General features: G+C 37.0%; 1 protein-coding gene across 8 annotated transcripts in view; it reads right to left on the reverse strand.

Moving 5' to 3' along the window:
- Positions 1–21,110, reverse strand: part of SIPA1L2 (signal induced proliferation associated 1 like 2) — a 152,158-nt gene that overhangs the window by 62,478 nt on the left and 68,570 nt on the right. For 5 of the 8 annotated variants that reach the window (XM_055714156.1, XM_055714155.1, XM_055714157.1 and 2 more), the window contains 5 exons: positions 17,409–17,542; positions 15,871–16,059; positions 9,941–10,115; positions 3,626–3,729; positions 794–871 (listed from right to left, as the gene is read on the reverse strand). In XM_055714156.1, the coding sequence (XP_055570131.1) occupies positions 794–871; positions 3,626–3,729; positions 9,941–10,115; positions 15,871–16,059; positions 17,409–17,542 (680 nt within the window). The remainder of the gene's footprint in view (positions 1–793; positions 872–3,625; positions 3,730–9,940; positions 10,116–15,870; positions 16,060–17,408; positions 17,543–21,110) is intronic. The other 3 variants (XM_055714159.1, XM_055714160.1, XM_055714161.1) reach the window with 1 other exon arrangement.

Here is a 21,110-nt window from a genome sequence, read left to right on the forward strand (position 1 = left end):
AATTATTTATACCAAGTAATAGCTACTATATTAATTCTGAAATTAAAATGACTCAATTCTTAATTTTCAGATATGCATCTCTGAAGAAAACTACCGTCTTAAAACTTAGCTTATTTACAGGTTATGTCCATCCATAAAAATCTACCCACTTCTGTGGAATTTTAAATGCCTAGTCAAACTGCGAAATAACAAGGAATTCTTGTTGAAATAGCAGTGAAATATATTCTTCACTCAATTACATAATAAAATGTTAAGAGTCAAACAAGAAAATCTTCAAAATTATTTTAATACATATCTAAAATAAGTGGTTTCAAAGTTTTACTTTAACTTTGTGTTCTTAACCAGTACCAAAACCAGAAACAAATGGCAAAAGATATTTCATCAGATCTGGTTAAACCGAGTTTGGTATAACCACATCTTGTTATCCCAACTATTTTAACAGTAGCTTATATTCAACAAGCTTATTTCATTATTGCATATCTGTTTCATTTTCAGGTTTTCATTAAACCTGGTGAAAACTGATTATTTGAACTGATCTGGATTAATTGGGTCTGACTATGTGTACGCAAGCAGACTGCAAATGTGTGAACGGGAAATTTGCAAGGGAATGATTTGGAAAGGGACATCACAAAGGTAAAGTTTAAAGGGGAAAGGCCTTGAGCTATGATTTGAAGAAATGGCCAGTAAAGGAAAAGGAACTGGCCACACCAGGGCTGGTAGTCTTTTCTGTCCTAGGGAAGGAGCAGCTGACTTGAAAGTTCCCAGCCTATGTTGCAGCCAAAGTGAAAATTACCTTGCTCTTTGGATCTCCTGCTGGCTCTAAAACTAGAGGGATGTCCTGATCAGGGACCAAGCAGGGCGTAGTTATGTCCTGGAAGAAGCAACAAACAATTCTGGTGTGGCCTATTTTTGGCTCACAGGTATTTGGAATATAAGCAACGCTTAGTGCTTGCTCATTGAAGGTTGTAGTCCTAGACGATGAAGAGTGACTCAATACCTTGCCCAGTCATTACCAAACAAGGGACATCGGGATAGGATGCAATAACCTCATTGCCAGTACATACACAATATGCTAGCAAACAATAACTATTGAATGGGGGTCTTCATTGCTAACATAACCTACAAGGAAAATTACCATGGTCCCTAAGTTACTTGGGTGTACAGAGTCAGTGAGCCAAACCCTGAAAAGAGACAAACAACATTCATATTCCACAGCACCTGTAAGTCTCTCTGTCTTGAACACAACTGATGCAACTGCATCTGTGGTCTTCAGCATCTAAAATGTCTCAGGGAAAAAGACCTATTCGAATTTCATCCTTGCTTGTGAGAAATAACACTGTTGATACTTTCCACACTTCAGTATGTATTTTGGAACTAAACAGTAATAGAAGAAAATTAAGCAATGATTATAGATCCCTTTTGCACATTAAGGCTGGCTAAATTCTGGTCATTTGGGTGCACTTGTCGTATTTTATTAAGACAGTGTCCATGCTGTGTAAATACTGCTAGATCCTAGCACCTAATAATAAAAAAATAATGTGGTGGATCTTCAGATAGGCGTAGTACTTGAACGTGGAAAACTGCCACGTTATTTTGATCCCAAGAAAACCATGAATAACAACACATGGTGTTCCTACTAAATATTGAACCTGATAAAGTGACAATGATGAGAGCTTACTAAAACACTGTGGAAAGGAGTGCTTGTTGCTGGGGAAAACCATGGAGTTAAAATTCGAATATTTTGCTGTACACAAGAATTGGCACCTGACTATAAAGAAAGACAGATAAGGAACTGATAAGAATGGAAGGAAGGCACAGGAACAAGTGAAAGGACAGTAACAAGGGGTGGCTGAGCAACACAGCAGCGAAGCTGACAAACAGCAAACAATTATGAAAAGTAGTGGATCATGGCAAGAGGATATCCTGTTCTTACAAACAAGGGAAAGTCATGAAAGACAACAATAAAAGTACTAAACTCCAAGTAAGGCCTTATTTACTGTCAGTGCCTGTGATTAGCTATGAAAATATTGGGTTTTACCTTCTAAGGCATGCTCATTCAGTGTCTTGTATCTTCTTAACAGTGTACAGTTTTCCCTATTTACATGTGCTTTTAAGTCAAAGATTGTTATGACTGATTACAGACACAACAACCCTAGTGTGTTTACTAAATTAATTCTGTATTGTAGTAAGATGTAAGTGAAAGTTTAGAGAAGTGGAACAATCTCCAATCAGTGATGATGATCTGATACCTTGATTACTAGCTACTGGCACAGCCGAGTGTATGATAAAGCTGATACAGCTGAACATTCTGTCTCTTGACAGCCACACATTTTAAGACGTGAGTCATCTAAACATTCATATTATTCATATGGTGAAGAGTTTCTGTCTTTTAATTCCTAATTTGGTTTCTATAAACCATATCTAAATCCTAAGTGTAATGGAGTAAAATTTGCAGTTGTCTTAACTGTTCACTTGAAACAGTTCTTCAGACAGTTCAGAACATTATGCACTATTTATAATACATAAATACATCATATATTTTCTTCCATTTTGATTTTCATACATGCTTTCTCAAGAATTTTAATCACTTTTATCTTTTTCTTGCTGCCTTGACACATCTCTTTTTCTTCCCACAAGACCTATTGATAGGGTAGACATGAAAGACACAACTCACATATGATTCAACAATCAGTAACCATCTTTTGTACGCTGTTGAAAAAGAAAGTGAGATAGCATCTTTATTTCATTACAACCTTCCAAAATGCCTGAAATCCGTGTATCTTGCATGGCAATGAGAGAATATTCTAAACCTAACTAAATAAACCCAACACTTATTTCTCCAGAGCTAGAAAAATGCATAGTAGTAGCAGCACAGAAAGTCATGAACTATCATCAGTCTGACCTATAAGCAATTCTGCTAGGGTTTTTTAATTGTTCACGTTGATATATTATACTAAATGCGCTTGTACTTTTTAATTCAGTTGCAAAAAATATCTGAGACAGGCAAGACAGAGTAACCTTACTGGTGCACCGCACACTTTGAATGCTGTGCTGTTTTTTAGCCATCCTTAATGCTTTAAAGCTATTCTCAATTATTATATAAGCAAAAGGAATTCTCCAGAAATAAGTGCATTGCAGTTTTCTGTCTTCATAAGCAGACACCTTGAAGGATACAGTTAAGCATTTATTACTAAGCTGACACATTAATAAAAATGTCAAGATCTGTAATATAACAAGGATTAAGTGAAATCGTTCTAAAAATCTTATTACATGCTTATTTTAACCATAAGACTATTTTTAAGCTTCATTCAATTCAATATTTAAAACACAGATCAGATATAAATTCGGTCCAAATTCAAATTAACTCATTCACCACAGGCAACATTACCTTTTCATAATATCATGAAATGGGGGAGATAGGGTAACTTCCTGAATTATATAGTACAAAAATCCTATGAGATTTCTAATACCTTACAATATTTCAAGGAGGAAAAAAAAAAAAAAAAAAAGAGTTGAGTCATGCTTCATATAGAACAATTCAGGTTTATATCAATATTACTTTAAAAAACCCCTCAATGTCAAATATTTATAATGTAAAATTACAATGAAAAGTTCAAAAACATACCTGTTGCCTGTTACTGGGCATGTATGGAAGCATTGTTGATACATGAAACATTAATTCATAATCTTTATAGGTAGTATAGAGGGAATGAGTTCCTGTTGAATCAGCTGAAAATTAATTTAATTGCAAAAGGTCAGAAAAACAGAACATTCATACTGCTGTTTAGGACACCACTCTGCATGCTACAATTTAAATCTATTAATGCAATTTAAAACTTTTTTCAATATAGCACAAACAGTTTGCATCAGCTCAAGCTCTACTCTTTAGTTTCATGTTATGACATAGAAGGGTCCTGCAAGAAATTCCCCAGAGTTTGCTGTCTATGAGGCCAAAATGATCTAATTTTGAATATATTGACATTTCATGAAAAAAAAAAAAAGAACAAACACTTAGCTACTTGAGTATAGTTTTATATAATATATATTTTCATTATTTAAAATGTTAATAAGGACAACTGACTAATCTCATACTTTACCAAAAAATAATCTGACCATACTACTTCAAATCTGACATTAAAACACATACTGCAGATTAGACATTTTTTAAACACAAAATACGTACATGATGCACTGTAGTACAATGTCAAATATTTTATCAGGAATTTTCAGATTCTTAAACAATTATTAAAATAATTTTCATATAAGATATGACTTAATATTTTCTTTTATTTATATCTATAAAATAAATAAAATAATATTTATTATTAATAGACAGTATTTCAGAATGTCTACAGTCAAAGAGAGGAGGTTTACTCTGCAGTCACAAATTAATCCTTTTAATTCACCTTTAATATGCATGGATTATTTAAGCAGATACAATTAACTTTAATGCAGGAGGTTGGGAACACCCTATTGAGTCAAGAAAACTATCAATCTTTCTTCTCTTTTTCCATGTTCATCCATTTATTTTTAATATAGTTGTATACTCTCTACACCAATAAGCATTCTCAAGCACTGTCTTCCACACACTGGTTAAGGTTTTGGGGTTTTGTTTTGTTTTCAGTAGTAACTGAATTCCAAAAGGAAACTGATTAGCCATGTTAGTTCTCTGGTTAGAAGCATATAAACATACATTTTGAGTGTAAAATTCAACAGTAACCATACTGAATCTGCAGCACTAAATCTGAAAATATTTATGCGTGTATATAATATTGAACACATTTCTATTACAACTGGCTTCATCAGTTATGTTTGTACAATAATAAAATGTATTAATACTGATGTAATATAAATTACAGTTACATAAAAATAAGGAGCATAATTTCCATCAAAGTTTCTTACTTAAATGTTGCTTAAAAAGCAAACATTATTGCACTCTTCTATTTTAAAACCTTTGTTAAAAATCTAATTCCATTATAACCTTTCTGTGGCATTTTAGAAAGACAGTTTTGAAGAGACAGAAGGATGAAATAAATTGTATTGTGAAATACAAATATCTGTCTAAACTACACTGACGTCAGCAACCCTATTCCCTGACTCCTCTTGCAATTAGATAGATAAAGTCAAATTATCTTGAACAGATACTGCACAAAACAGTCCCTTTAAATACTTATTACAGAAAGGCAGATTCCTTACCTTTAAACCAATGTTTTCCTAATGCAACATCCTACTTAGCTGAATACTTTTGATTTAGCACCTTGACTTTGGAAATGAGCTAGCAAATTTAGGAAGTTTTTCTTCTGAAATTTAGTCCCTGACACTAAGCAAACTGAAATCTTCTAACTCAACAGATGCTTTACTGAACATCTACTAAGGCCTACTATGACTAAATTTACATAGCGGTTGCTACTACGAACATTACTCTGCTAAAAATTTTGGTGGGAATAAAAAATACATCTGAGCTGACAATTTTGCACCTCATTCCTTTCTGAACATCAGTTTTATTTCACAAAGGTTGAGAAAAATTGGCTAAACTTTTTTTTGTGCTTTTTTCCATAAAAGCACCTTTTACCAACAAAAGTGAAACAGCACTATTTACTATTTTCTATTTACTATTATACCTATATCTATAGGTATAAAATTGCAAAGTTTCCTCAATTTCTTTTACCTTCAATTCTCTCTTTACAGGTATAAGGGAATTAAATGTCAACATAATCCAGTCTTATCCATGACACAATCCATAATTAAAGTCTGAACATTATAAACGAGAATATTAATGTTCCAATAATATTTTCGTTCCTAATTTTTGGTAGATTGATAGGTCTTAAAACCTGTACTAAACAAATTATATAGTGTTGAATTGGTAAAGTTTCCTCTGATTTTCTTATTTCTTGATCCTGGGGATTTAGAGTTGCACACCATTAAAAATGCACTAAAGAAAGGTAGAAAAGAGTTTGTAGTTAATATATTCCCCATGTTCTTCACATTTGCACTGGGTTTGGCTTGGATGGAGTTAATTTTCTTCATCGCAGCCATTATGGCACCATGTTTTCTATACGTGATTACAACAGTGTTGATGATATGCCAGTGTTTCAGCGATTGCTGAACAGCACTCACACAGCACTGAGGCTTTCTGTTTCTCATGCTGCCTCCCACCTTGCGGGGTATGGTAGGGGTGGGCAAGAGTTTGGACTGGGATGCAGCCAGGACAGCTGACTCAAACTGTCATATTCCATACCATAAAGCATCATGCTCTGCAGTGAAACTGGAGCAGGGGGAGCTTTTCCATGGTAGCTGTTGCTCAGAGACTGGCTGGGCCCCACTCTGCTGACAGTAAGCGGCAAGTGATTGCCCTTCCACCCCTTGTTTTGGCCAGGTGACGGCAGGGGGGGAGCTTGTTGGTTGGTTGGTTGATTATTGTGATGGTGGGTTGGTTTTTTGGGAGTATTTCAGGGGGGTGGTGTGTATTGCAGGGGGGCGGTGTTTGGTTTTTTCCTTTCTTTCCTTCACTTATTGAAATGTCTTAATGTCAACTCACAGGTTTTTCCTTGCTTTTGCCCTTCTGATTTTCTCCCCCGTCTTGCTGAAGGGTGAGTGAGCAAGGAATTGTGTTGGGGTTTAACTGCCAGACAGGCGAACCCACCATAACATTCTACATTCTATATTCCATAAGAAATAGACCAATTAGCTACTTATCAAAATATTGAATAAATAGACCAATTGTTTTTAAAAAACAACATTTTAAAGAAAAAGCCCACAGCTGGTCAACATTTGAGAACAGAAAAACTTAATAATTGGGAACCCTACAAAAACCGAGCAAGAAATATTATTGAGACATTATGCCTACCAAAAACATAGCTAACAGAGATGAAATTATCACAGTATTCTGAACCTGCAGGCAGTCAGATCAATGTATTATCCAGTTATGAATATGACACGCAGTAATACTTGTTCTGTGTGATTGTGCGTTTCCCCCCGCTTGCCCGGACCACTCAGTGATCTCAGGGATCCCCGTTAGGCCGTGGCCTCTGTGTAACCAGTCGGGCAGTTAAGCGCCCCTTGACCGCACCAGCAGCTCTCGCCTGGCTGAGGTGGAGCACGGCACTGACTGTACCAGAAACTTCTGTGGCCTGGCAGAGGTGGGGAATGAAAGCAGGGATAACCAGTCATCCCATGACAGCCTTGGAACATTCCTGACATGAATTGTAGCCCGAGTTGAACAGTACCATTGTCATTGGAATTCTGAAAAATTTCCAACTCAGATTACAGCCAGGATGGAATTTTACAGATGACTAAAGCCAATCATCTCCAACCCTGTAATAGTGGTCCTAAGTGAGACCCCCTGAGCTCTCCTGGGCTGCAGCGGGCTGCAACCTGCATCTCCCTCGGTGGGAGTGGGAGTGGGATGCTGCTCAGAGCTCGCCAACCCCCACGTCTGCAAAGTTAGGAGGACAGTGGCTGAAAGCTGATGACAGGAGCTGGGCTGATACCCCTGTTCCTCGAGGCTCAACCCTTCGCCTGTTGAGAAATGCCAAGGCACTCAACATGAGCATTTCTCTGAACTCAAGGGGAGCTTTTAACAGGTGTACCTTGGTACATTTATATACATCCTGGTTTCGGCTAGGATAGAGTTAACTTACTTCTCAGTAGATGGTACAATGCTGTATTTGGATTTAGTACAAGAATAATGTTGATAACACATCATTAATGTTTATTGTTAGTATAAATATTACTTAGCAAGACAACAAGGAATTTTCAGTTTCTCCAGTCCTTCCAGTAAGAAGGCAGGAGGGGTGCAAGAAGTTGGGAGGGGACACAACCAGAACAGCTGACCTGAACTAGCCAAAGGGATATTCCATACCATAAAACATCACATTGAGTATGTAAACTGGGAGGAGCTGGCTGGCGCCTGTGGATTGCTGCTCAGGGACTGGCTGGGCATCGGTCAGCAGTGGTGAGCAATTGTATTGCAGATCACTTGGGTCTTTTTCTTTCCTTTTGTCTTTTATTCCTCTCCCTCTCTCTCCCCATTTAATTACAGTTGTTGTTATTTTAATTTATATTATTTTATTTTATTTCTATTATTAAATTGTTCTTACCTCAACCCATGAGCTTTAGCTTTTTTCCGAATCTCCACCCCACACTCAGGGGGGTGGGACAGGCAGTCAGCAAGCAGCTGCTTAGCTGCCAGCTGGGGTTAAACCACAACAATATACCTACATCTTTATACATTTACCTCTTTGTGTCAGTGTGCATGTGCATGTGAATTGATTTAGATACCCCATCTATAATTAAGTTACTCTTGTGATTGCAGTAAATCCTATTGATTACCTTCGTAAATGTCAAATTAGTCAATGATTAATTGCTGCTAAAATCTTGTGATCCACCTTAAAATATCCACCTTAAACTCTGAATAAACAAACCTTAAACAACCTTTAGACATAAACCACTGCAGAAGTCTGAGACTAAAATGGGACCCAGCTGCACCTAAGCTCTATCAGGTGTTTAGAAAGCAAGGGGGTCTCCTCTGAAACTTGTGACTCAATATGAGGGTCTCCCTTACCCTTCTGCATCTTCAGTCCCTAAATTATTCTAGCTCGATTCTAAACCGACCTTCCTTTGTATGTTTCATCTATGTAATAAGTAATAGAGTGAACCTTGCATTAAGCTTTGTGACATCATGCTCCCACAAATTCATAGTAAAACCATATTTCGCGAATACCTTTGATTCTTTAAGCAGTCTAAACCATTCATTCATTACATTGTGCCATTATATCAAAACCCCCAAGTATAACACAAAAAAAGGTGGTAATTAAGGCAGTATTTTACATTTTATATAAAACTGAAGACTGCATCTTTGTGAACTCTCCTAATTACATTCCGTGTGTTCCAAACTATAAGAACATATGACAGGCCGATATCATTAATGGCATACAACATCAGTAAAACATTAAAACATCTTCAACCTGATCAAGTTGCTCAGAGCCCTGTCCAACCTGACTTTCAATGTTTCCAGGGATGGGGATATCTACCATCTCTCTGGGCAACCTGTTCTAGTGTTTCACGACCTTCATCATAAAAAATTTCTTCCTTGTATCTAGTCTTTATAAAAATAGTATGTTACAATAAAGTAGACAAATACTTAGATATCCTTAGATCACAGCTCGTAGTGATCAGTTGTCAAAATTCTGTTAAAAATACATTAAAGTAACGAAGAGTTAAGAAAAATTTAAGGGCAGTGAAAAGCAGTGATAATAAAAAAAGTGTGTTAACATATCACTGACTTTATAACAGCAATACTTTTCCTATTTTTGCTACAAACCCCAACAAATTTGTACAATGAAATTATTATACTATTGCACTTAGGGAAACTGAAAGATCTGAGGAAATGGTAGTAATGACACAGTGCATAGGCAGATGAATGTTTACCAGCTGCTGAATGATAACATGCTTACTGTACATGTGTGAGAACCTAGAAAACTAAGAAAACTTGATTGCTACTCAATATAAACATCAATATGTATGTTGATTAAAAAGAAGCACAAAAGTTTGATTGTAATAAGGAAAATGGGCCCTTGTAATGACTCCATATTTTGAAATGCTTATCTTTTCTTTTGCCTTTTTAAGGGTAAGATGTTAAAGCGTAGCTGGGAAATTCTGAAATATTTCAAAAATATCACTCACATAGTACGATTTTAACTAAGTGCCCACACATGAAGCAAGTTGCTTTGATTTTCAGTTCTACTAACACCACAGAAAAAGTAAATAACCTTTCAGACAAGGTGTGACACATGCTCTTATCATATGCTTCATCTTCCTCATTTAACATATAACCTTACTAACCAAAACCCAAATCAAGAACCTGAAAAGACAGAGCAGGCTTTGCTGAAGATCCACTGGATAATTATAGTTTCTACCACAGGTTGGAAATGTAACTTACTTTTATTATCTAGCTGAGCTCTGTATTTACTAAATCCTTTTAGCCGTACTCTCTGGCCCAGAAGATCAAGGAACTCTTCAAAAGCTGGTCCTGCCATCTCATTGTTATACATTTCTTCCTCTGTGCTTTGACCTGCTTTGCAGTAAAGGATGCCAATCTTATGTTGAAAGCTCAGCTGAAAAAAGGAAAAAAAAAAAAAAAAGAAAAGGAAAAATTACAGAAGCAAAGGAAAGTCAATATTACAACAAATATTAACAATTAAAAGATAACACTGTTATAACCCCTGGCAGAAGTTATATGAAAGTGAAAAAGTAAGTATTCTGATTTTGGAAATTAAGTCACTGCAGAAAGGAGGAAGAAAAAAAAAGAAAAAACCCACTCAACAACTATCTTGAAAGAAAACTGGATTGTCACTATCTAAACACAGATAAAAGCAGTACATGACCACTTTCAACTGAGTTATTAGAAAAGCACACTCTAATTCATGTTACAGTATAAGAACTTTAACTGGCAATTTTTGTATAACTCTCTTCTTTCTCAGATTCAAAACAAGGTGAGCTTACTTCCCCATATTTCTACTCTTTAAAGATCAGTGTGGTTCAGCTAAAACAGGCCCTGAGAACAGTAATTTGTTACATGTAACCTTTTGCCCTCCCCATAAAATCATCCAGTATTAAAAATTATTCCCCATTTTCAAAAATATACTTCAAGCTAGAAATCAGATTGCAGTTAGTTTTGTTAAACAAAGTTGCAGTTCTAAAACACTAGAAGAGATAAATTGCTTCTATTAAAAAAAGTATAAAAACTATAAAAAAGTGAAGTATAAAAAGAAATGATGACTTCTTGAGCAAAGTATTGTCTTGTTTTCTTAGGTTTTATGCATACTTAAGATGACAAACAGGAAACTTCCATGTGAATGGATTAGTCTTACTTTTCTTAACTGACACCTTTTAGAGCGCCACAAACTGAGAGAGACCATCCGTCACACCTGCTTCCCTTAAGACATTTATCTGTATTCATGACTCAAATCAACTCTCCAGCCATAGACTTCTCTTAATCAAACTTCAGGATTCATGTCTAAAAGGTTTGCTGTGCAAAGACTGTATATGTTCCTATTAGACCAGAGGTGACAAGAACAGTCTGCTTCACCTTGGTCATACATATGTAACGCACAGACTGCCGTGTTCAGTACATTGTAAAACTCAAACCCATAAACGTGCTAGTCCACTGGTGTTTTACCACAATTTTGAGGGAAAGTTGTAAGACAGGAATACTAAAAGCTAAAGTCAAAACATACATACATGAAAGAGGAAAGTGTTTCAAAAATATCATTCCAGACTTCAAATAATCCCAAACCTTCCCTCTTCAATAAATGCTGCGTTTCTCCATTCCAAGTGGAGACTTCTATACAAGGCAGTTGCCAACAGTCAATTAAAAAAAAAAAAAAAAAAAGAAAAGAAAAAAAATCCATTCCCCAAATCTTCATCACCCCTGGAGAAATAAAAGCTTTCACTGTGCTTTTGCTAAGTCTTCTGTGTTTTCAGGACCCTACTGCTTTTTTAAGGCAATTCAAGATTTAACTTGACAGCATTCTAGATGTAACTATTTACGTTCATACACAACCAACACCAAAAAAATTAGTGCCCAAGATGTCCATGTTCATAAAGATTTCTGAAGGCCATAGGCAGAATCATTGACATGAAGAATGCCCCAAAGGTAAACGTATTAAAAATGAAGTAACAGGGAAATGCTAGACCATTATAAGCCTACAGCAAAACACTTCAGAACACCAACTGGGCCTGGAGTTCTTTTCTTATTATGAAGTTAAGCCTACCAGTGGGACAATTCTCATTTTCACTAATACAAACAGCCTAACTCCGTGATTTCAGCAGATCTGTATTCATGGCAATGCACACTACAGAATGTGGTCTACTGGAGCAGAAAATCGGCAGCACAGCAGGAATAAGAGCAAGGTATGACGGCAGCCCTCCTGACCCCTGGTAAGCCCCAGTCCCTCCTCTCCCTTTGGTATAACTGCTTTATGTAGGGGAGAGCCCTTGTGGAACATACTCCGGCAGAAGGCCACTGACCAGGGAGCATTCAGGCACAAACAGGCTCAGGAAGGACAGGGATGAGGAACGGTGCTGCACAAGGGTTTCACCTGGGCAGCACAGAACACAGAATTAGGAACTCTGGCAGTTTGATGTGGAATGGGAGGGATGACCGTCCGAAATAAAAGGAGATTCTGGGTTATGGATGCACTGTAGGAGCCTCCTGAGCCAGACTGCTGAACTCGAGCAGGGCAGGGTTAAGACACCAGCCTGCTCTTGTCATTCCCTTTTGACTGGCATTAGGTACTATCCATCCAAAGTGCTTCCTCGTCTGACCCCTGTTTTGAAGCCCCGAGAAAGTTAGGTGTTTAGCAAAAGGTTCCAGATCGCACACTGGTGACTACTTTACTCAGTGGAAAGCTAGCATGAACATTTCACAAAGGAAACTGGAAGAGAACTGTTCATATAAACATTAGATTTCAGGAAGCAGTACTATTTCTTGACACTTCCCAGCAGAGACTTAGAGTGATGGTGAGCACAGTGCCATCTCTATCCCAGCTCCGCATCAAATAGTTTCGCTTAAACTACAGGGAATTTAAGTTAATTTCCTTGACCTCACACTAGAACGGAGGAGTGAAGTTAAATGCTAACTAAGCCACCAACAATAGGGGCAACAACTAACCGTAAAGAAGCACCTGGGCAAAACATTCAGTCGAGAAATATGCAGTCACACTCCTTCATTCTTTCTGAGGACACCAGTCACTCCTGAACTTGTTCATGAATATCATTATCATTCCAAACAGGAGTGAAGTACACCTCTGTCTTCCAGAACAACCTACCAGCTCTTGGTTTAAACACTGTCCTAGGAGACACTGAAGACAAGGATCTATAACTCCCAAGCCCAAGGAAGAAATTAATACTGGGGTTCACTTCATGGTCAAATACTGTAATCACTAGGCAATTATGTACAAATTTGATTCTACCAGTACCACTATTCCTAAACAAAGCAGCAGCTGCAAGCTCATGTGCAGTCTGAACCTCCTACCTGTGTGCTAGAAGCACTCAAGGCTATGAAATTAGAAGAATTAAGCAAAAGAACTCTCACACCAAGATCGTGGGGACTGTGCAGAAGCAGAAATCAAGGTACTTATAGAACATCGATGCCTAAGAAAGAAGTAACTAAGTGAGCTTTAGCAGGCTCTTCTTATGTAGTACATTTGACAGGCAAAAAACCCCTACCAGAATATTTAAAATTTATAAAGTCTGCCAGTTTTTAAACAGTACCGCATGCTTATTCAAGTCTTTTGAAGTAAATATTTGCAGACATAGTTCCGATTTCATGATTTCTAAAATAAGACATCTTACATTCAATGTAACACTGAGAACAATTTAATAATGTGCCATCAGAAAACAGTTTCTAAACCCAGTTAGCTACTTGGGTATATGATGGGTATTAAAGGCACACAGCAGTCCTTCCTGACTCAAAATGACTATGTTCTAGTCAGAACCGCGCACTGAATCTTGGCATCTTGCTGTCTTCCTGCACAGTTTAGATTCTCTATCATGCAACAACTAGTTGACTTTCCTCGTGTACAGATTTTAGAAGTTTTCTGGCAAGGAACCTCAAGAGATGCCACTGAATAGCCACTAAGTATCACTGCAATCAAAGCTCCTAATTATTTTGGGGTTTTTGTAAACTTCAGCCTTTGGCCTAGAGAGAAATGAACATTCCCAGAGGGATATGAGGAGAACAAAAAAACATATATACAAGAAGAAATTGGGAGAGGGATGTAGGGGGTAATTAGAGAGCGGTAAAAATAAATAAAATAAAATCTTGTTCAGGTTAAAGATAAATTGTTGACTTGTCTTGTAAATTTACAGCCACACCTAATGCTGATCATCATATGCCAGAATAAATTAGGAAAATGCAGATTCTTTAGTTATATATTCAAATTAGGTCAACCATCCAATTTGCATCTACTTTCTACTGTCGTTTTAGAGACAAGTTTTAGCCACATATTTCCTCCATAAGCCATACTAGATTTTGCTGAAAACTGTGAAACTGGTAGAAAATGAAATCAAAACACTGAAACTGCCTTCAGTCTGCTGAGGGACGATACAAATATTTAATGCACCATTACGCAAAATGAATTCTGGTGACGGTATTAATCCTCTAGATCATGATTCATATTTTTAAATTCACTTCAGCCAGTCATCACCCTCAGTTACCAAGGATAACTCTTTTTATATTTGCTTGATTAGTAAACTGAAAGCATCAAGTTCATAAGAGGATTAAAGGCATAAATGGATCTCATGCCAGTTCCATGCACAGCTTTCTATGTTCAAGTAATTACCTCATAACAAGCAACACATAAGGTACATTAATACTACATTTCATCAGGTGACAGCCCATTTCACAACAGGACTGAATTTTCAGGACTGATCACCCAAAACAAAGAGAAGTGCTATGTAACACTGTGTCCTAAAAATAGGTGTCGATGATTAAAGAATTACTTTGGTCAGTTCAGTGAAGAACCTCCATTTCCAAATTTTGGGAAATATTTATAGTGAGTTTGGGAAATATTCAGGTCAGGTCAAATAAACTGATACTCTGTATTGCCTAGAACATACTGCCTCTTCTGAACAGTGAATATTAGTTACTAGATTAACTTAAGCTCACTCTGGGGTTCAGACAGGAAAGAAGGAGACCAACAGTACATCAGGAACACTTAAGATTCAGAACTGAGTGCTTCTGGTTTTTCTTTATTGTTTTACCAGAAGAACTGACAAACTCAGGAGAAAATAAGAACATTTGGCAAAATGAATTTTCAATTAAAAGTCCTCCACAAAGACTACAGTGAACGAAAGTGGTAAAATATACATACAAAACTAGCTTAACAATCCACCCAAAAAAGCAATTCTCTTCCTGTCTACATTTACGTGGTTTTGAGCAATTGTTACAGCCACAAAAGATGACAGAAGAATTATGGTAGACACTACCAATGCTAGAAGCAATCACTACATTTGAAACTGAATTAGCATTAAAAAATCGATTATACCACCATCATAATCAACTGGATTCACCAGCTGACTCAAGTTCAAAAGATTAGATACTAACTTTTGCCTAGAAAGTGCAATATTCACTTTAAATGAACATTTTTTAAAAACATGGTTTTAAAAATTGGTTTGAAAGCCATTACATTACATTACAAGCCCATGCTTGAAAAAATATTCAGAAGCTACAAATTTAATCACTAGCTTTGAATAAAGCAGATTCACTTTACTGAACCAAATAAGCCTCAGCATTTTCTCTTCAAATTGAAGCCATATGAATATTTCATTGCCATGTAGTTAACTCATTAGTCTCAATCACAATTCCAGTTGTTTGACCCCAGAAGCATTCTATTCTAGTAAGACTACTTCATGTTAATCAGAAAATGTTGCTGTAAAAAACAATCAAAAATTTTCGATGTAGAGACTTAATATGTTACATCCTTTTGACTCCCTACCTATACACAACAGTAATAAGATGTTAGATGTATTTTTATTTGTATCCAGCATTTGTAAAAATTAAAGGGCAAATGCAGATCATGAAAATCACTTCCTACTGATGTTAAAAGTTTAGTTATCATCTTTCTCTTACTCACTCATCTAAAGAGAATCTACATAGACAGTTTTTTCTCTAAGCTGCAATGTATTTTAAGAACAATCTTCTTAGAAAAGCAAACCTCATTTCGTCAATGAAAATACACAAGTATCTCTAAAACTAAGAAAGTGAATGGTTTGCATTACAGATCCACGTTTATTAACATTGCCTGTGAAATACTTTTTATTTTTTTTAATGAATAGTCTTTAAAAGAAAAGTCATGTGCTACATACCCCTTGTTCATCCAGTTTAAGCAGCTGTTCAGGTACTTTGGGTGAGTTGGAAGCCTGTCTCAGGCACTGAATGCTCAGCTCTGGTATTACATACTCCAGTACCTCTTTGAGAGGCAGACCTCTTGCTGTGCCATGCCGAGCAGTGGATGGTATAGCATCTTCTAAAATTGCTCCTCTAAGTGTAGTAAGCTGCAGTAAAGGTAAAACACACAAAACATTTCAAGTTCTAACACGGCAATGACTTTTAAGGATATAAACCTCAGGTTTCAGCAAAAGCATGGAAGAAAGAATGTGAAGGAAAAGATATTTATTTTTGAAATTTTTTAACCAGTAAAAACTTTACTACACAACTTTTAAAAAGGAGACAGGTTCTTATGGTCTCAGTGACAAATATATTTTTTGTTCAAAGAAATTCACTGATTATTTTATTAATTTATTCTAATTCCTAGAAATTTTACTTTTTTTGGGGGGGAAACACTAGAAAAACTAAAATTTGATCATTTTAATGCCATACTGTCCTAGCAGACACAGTAGTTGAATGCAAGGTGGACAAGTGAGGTAAGCCACCACCTTCATTTAAGCCATCCACCTATTTTTTAAACCATGATGCTTTATCTTCATTAGATTTGGCAAAAAAGAGAGTAATTTCTTAGAAGTGAGTCAGCTGAATCACCTCTCCACACATATATGCAGAGATGCCCATTTTTTGGCAACAAAAGAAAAACCTGACCTAAAAAAACCCTTATATATATGTTTCTGTATCTGTTTGTAAAAGCACGTGAGCCCAGAGATATCAGGAGGTCTCGCTAACACTTCTTTGTGCCCTAATCACAATAAAAAGCAATAGCCTTAAGGATTATGAAAACTCATAGTTACTTGCTACAATAATAACATTCTCTATTTTTATACAAATCAAAGCCAGTTCCTGTGATCAAGAAATTAGTTTGCAAGAGATACTAATGTGCTTGAAGTAGAAGTTGAGTTGTGTCCTACAACAATCACAAGTGAGCTGGTCTTCCAAATCAATTATTTTAACCAACATTTGATTATTCCTTCCTGTATGTAGAAGTATATAATAATATCACACAGAAAAAAAAAAAAAAAGAAAGCATTTTGAAACAAAACACAGAACTACAAATAAGTCATAGTACTAGCTTTCATATTTTTCCCCTTCTTTTTCCCCTACATATATTAATCTTTTATTTCTATCATTAGAAACTTAACATCAAGCAGCTTGATCCAAGCTTATCTTCAGCTTTGTTCTTAAGATCTGTCCCCTTGCTTGGCTCTTACAGTTCCTTCCAGCCAACTCACCTCCTTTTGGGTGTCTGCTCGAAAAGAGAAAAATTCTATGCAGTACAGAAGACAAAAACTTTGTTCCAGGAGTAACTACATTTACTAACAGTACAAGAAACCTCCCTTTCCCAGTAACAGATTTACTTTGAAAGTTAGCAATGTATCCACAGACAGGCAACTAGCATCCTAAGCTCTTAAGTTAATTTTTCCATTCCCTTGCAGAATTACTGAAAGAACATTACCTCACTTGTCCTGAAAACTATACGATAGTTGAACTGAGATCCTTCTTTTTCCTTTGCATCTTCAACCTTTTCCCTCCGGATGCTGACTGCTACAGGTCCGAGATTTTCATCTATTCCAAAGTAGTTCTGATGCTCTTTTGCACAAGAGTGAATGAAAAGAGAAGAGAATAATAAAGTATGACTCTCCTAGAAAACGTTTATCAAATTTTATTAAAAATTTCTGCAGCTAGACAAAAAATATTATTTTAAATTGAGCTATGAGATCAATGAATACATTGGCTTTTGATCTTCTGAACTGCACAGTAAGTACATAAATCACAAAATACTAATTCTGATGAGCAGAATGGTCCCTCATATCACATAACTCAAATTACTGCAACTGCTGTTACTACGAAATAACTTTTTTTTGCATTTTTTGTTACTATGAAATCATTTTGCTTGATGCTGTAAGAAAATACTCTGGAGAAACTATACATAAAGTCTTCAACAAAAGCTAACAGTCTTTAAAAAAATAAGGTGCTACGTAGCTTTCTTCATTTCATTCAACTAATTCTTATTCTCGTTTAAGACTTTATATTCAAAGTAGCAACTCATTTTTAACAAGTGAAAAGTGAGGTTAGCAATCCTTCAGTCTTTGATGAATAGTTAAATTCATCCGTGAGCCAACTGGCCCAGTCTGGGAGAGCAAAGCGCTACTGACAGAAGAGAAAGATCAAGTCAGAGACCATTTAAGCAGACTAGACACACTCAAGTCCATGGGACCAAACAGGATACACGTTGAGGGAACCAGCCGATGTCGCTGTAAAGCCACCCTTTATCACCTTTGACAGGTCACAGTAAGTAGTTACACCCACCTTTAAAAAGGGCAAGAAAGAGAGTCTGGGAAGCTATAGACTTCTCACCATAAACCTTAGTTCCCAGGGAGATTAAGGGACAAATTCTCATGGAAGACATTTCCAGGCACATGAAGGACAAAAACATGCTTGGAAACAGCCTGCATAGATTTACCAAATGCAAATCATGCATGACCAACTCGGTTACTTTCTACAATGAGATGACTGGCTTTATGGATGCGGAAGGAGCAATGAATGTCGCCTACTTGTATTTTAGCAAAACTTTTTACACAATCTGCTACAGTGTCCATGTAGCTAAACTGAAAAGACATGGTTTGGACATGCAAATTACAAGGTGGACACAATCTGGCTGGACAGCTGGCCTCAAAGGACTGTGATCAGTAATACAAATTCTAATCAGTGGCCAGTTACTAAAATGTTTATCAAAAGTTGACAGTGGGGCTGTTACTAATTTATTTTTTTTCATTATCTAAATGGTAGAATGGAACACACCCTCAACAAGTTCGTGTACGTAACCAAACTCAAGGAGAGCATTCAGGTACTGGTGGTTAGGGCTGTAGCTGAGTGCAATAAATGAAGGGCAATAACTGGCAGGATTTTAACAAAGGAGTAGTATGTGCATTGGGCAGATAGTGAGATGCACAAACCTTGCAGTATTTTACAAAAGGCGGTTAACTCATCCGCACAGGCCGAGTCCTTTAGCATAGGGTGTCCGTGCCTCACTGCCCACTCTCCCCTTCCTCGGGATGCTGAGATGGGACAGCTGAGCTGCATGTGAAGCAGCTCCTAAAACACCCAAGTTTTCAACCTGACCTGTTAAACCAAACTCTCCTTTTGACAATCTAAAAAAATGGACTGACAAAAGCCTTGTGAAGACCAACACAGCCCTGTATCTGGACCAGAGCAAGCTCATTCAACAGCACAGGCTGGGGACCAACTGCCTCAGGAGCAGCTCTGTGGAAAAGGACTGGGGACCCTGGTGAGCAACAGGCTGCAGCCAGCAGAACCCCCTGCAGAGATGAAGGCCAACCACACTCTGGGCTGCACTAGCAAGAGCATGCCAGCAGGTCAGGAGAAGACATTATGCCTCTCCATTTGGCACCTTTGAGACCACGTAAGGAGTGGTGTCCAGTTTTGGACAGAGTGGGACAAGGTCAGCAGACAACTACCAAGACAATCAGGGGGCTGGAGCATATAGCAGATGAGGAGAAGCCGAAAGAGGTGGGCTTGTGCAGCCTGGAGAAGAGCAGGTTATGGGGGGAAATAACTACAGGACACCACTAGCTGATGGGCTTTACAGGGAAAGAAGAGCCAGACTCTTCTCCAAGGTACAGAAAGGAGAAGAAGCGACCACCGCAAGATGCAGCCCCTCACTGAGGGGAATCAAACACAGGAACTGGCTGCCAGGAGAATTTGTGAAATCTCCATCCACAGAGATGGTCAAAAGCTAAAGGGGAATAGGTTCTGAGCAACCTGTTCAGGACCTGTCTTTAAAGGCAGCTTTAAACAGGGAATTAGACTGGATGACCTCCAGAAATGTCTTCCAGTCCAATCTATGCTGTAATTCCTTATTTTAAATAGCAATGAAGAAATACACTAATTTCTCCTTTTAAGATTGCCTGGATTAAATATAACACTTTGCTAGCATTTTTGAGCTACTTTGAAACATGTTTTTTTTAATAATGTATTTATAGGCATGTGTAAAGAAGTTTTTGCAAAATGTCTTTCACTGCAAAGTCATCCATATTCCCAGAATGGGTACAAAAAAGAAAACGTTACATCTACATAAATGACAGCCTTATTTGTCAAATCAAATCAAGTTTAAATTAAGCTTCCAGTAGCCTTTCAAAAATCTATCTATAAAGTATGTTTGTGGTTACAGTCCATTTCCCAGTGGAGAGAAAATGAGTAGCAGCACATTACAACTAGCACCGTTTATTTTGGAAGGAACACCTGGGATCAAAGGGGCACTGACAGTAAATTATTCGCTCGTGCTCACCAACTACGTTCCTTCCCCAACCTAAGCATTCTACTTGCATGGATAAATTATATCTCATGGATTTCCCAGTGTTAATTAAAACTTTGAGCTTCGATAGGCAAATTTATCAAATGGAACAGGATTTTACAGGGCGAGGGAGGGAGGGAGATGGTGGATGATGAGAGATGTGTCGGTGGGGGGACAGGACGGGACAGATTCAGAGGCCAAACACTTTCAACAACATAAAAACTCCCCACCGCTGCATATTCAGGCTTTGAAAAAAGGTAAACTTCTGAGTTAGGGTTTCTATAGCCTTCCATTTTGATGTAAATCTGGAAAAGGGTATTACACAGTTACTAGATTTCTTGGCTGCAGTTTCAGGGAGCAGAAAAATGCAAGCTTGGCATATATCTGCTTATTTCTCATACAATAGGAAAGACACAAAACCAAAGATGTTACATATGTACCTTCATAGATAAAGCAGTTTCAAGAACGGGAATTAAAGAAGCTGAATTAAAGAATAGCATGGCTACTGCTATTCTGGGATTTGGGGAAAACATTTTTAATTCAAGGCGTGCTTTTCTAAAAATTTCATAAAGTGCAAACACATTAAGCTCATTTAAATGTATTTATGCTGATTTTAAAGTATCAACTCGAGAGAAAATAAGAAAATAAGTGTCATTTTCTAACTGTTTAAAAGAGAGATGGCAAAATATTCCTTATTTTTTACTTTTTCGTTTTGAGAAATAATTGTCAACTTTTCTTCTAATACAAAAGTCTTACTTATACAAAACTGAGTTAATACCAAAAGCTTGCTAAGCCTGTACATTTCTTCTAGGACATTTTGTCATTGTTGTATCGGCAGACAGA

The sequence above is a fragment of the Falco cherrug genome, chromosome 6 (assembly GCF_023634085.1).
Source record: "Falco cherrug isolate bFalChe1 chromosome 6, bFalChe1.pri, whole genome shotgun sequence".
NCBI classification, from domain to species: domain Eukaryota; kingdom Metazoa; phylum Chordata; class Aves; order Falconiformes; family Falconidae; genus Falco; species Falco cherrug.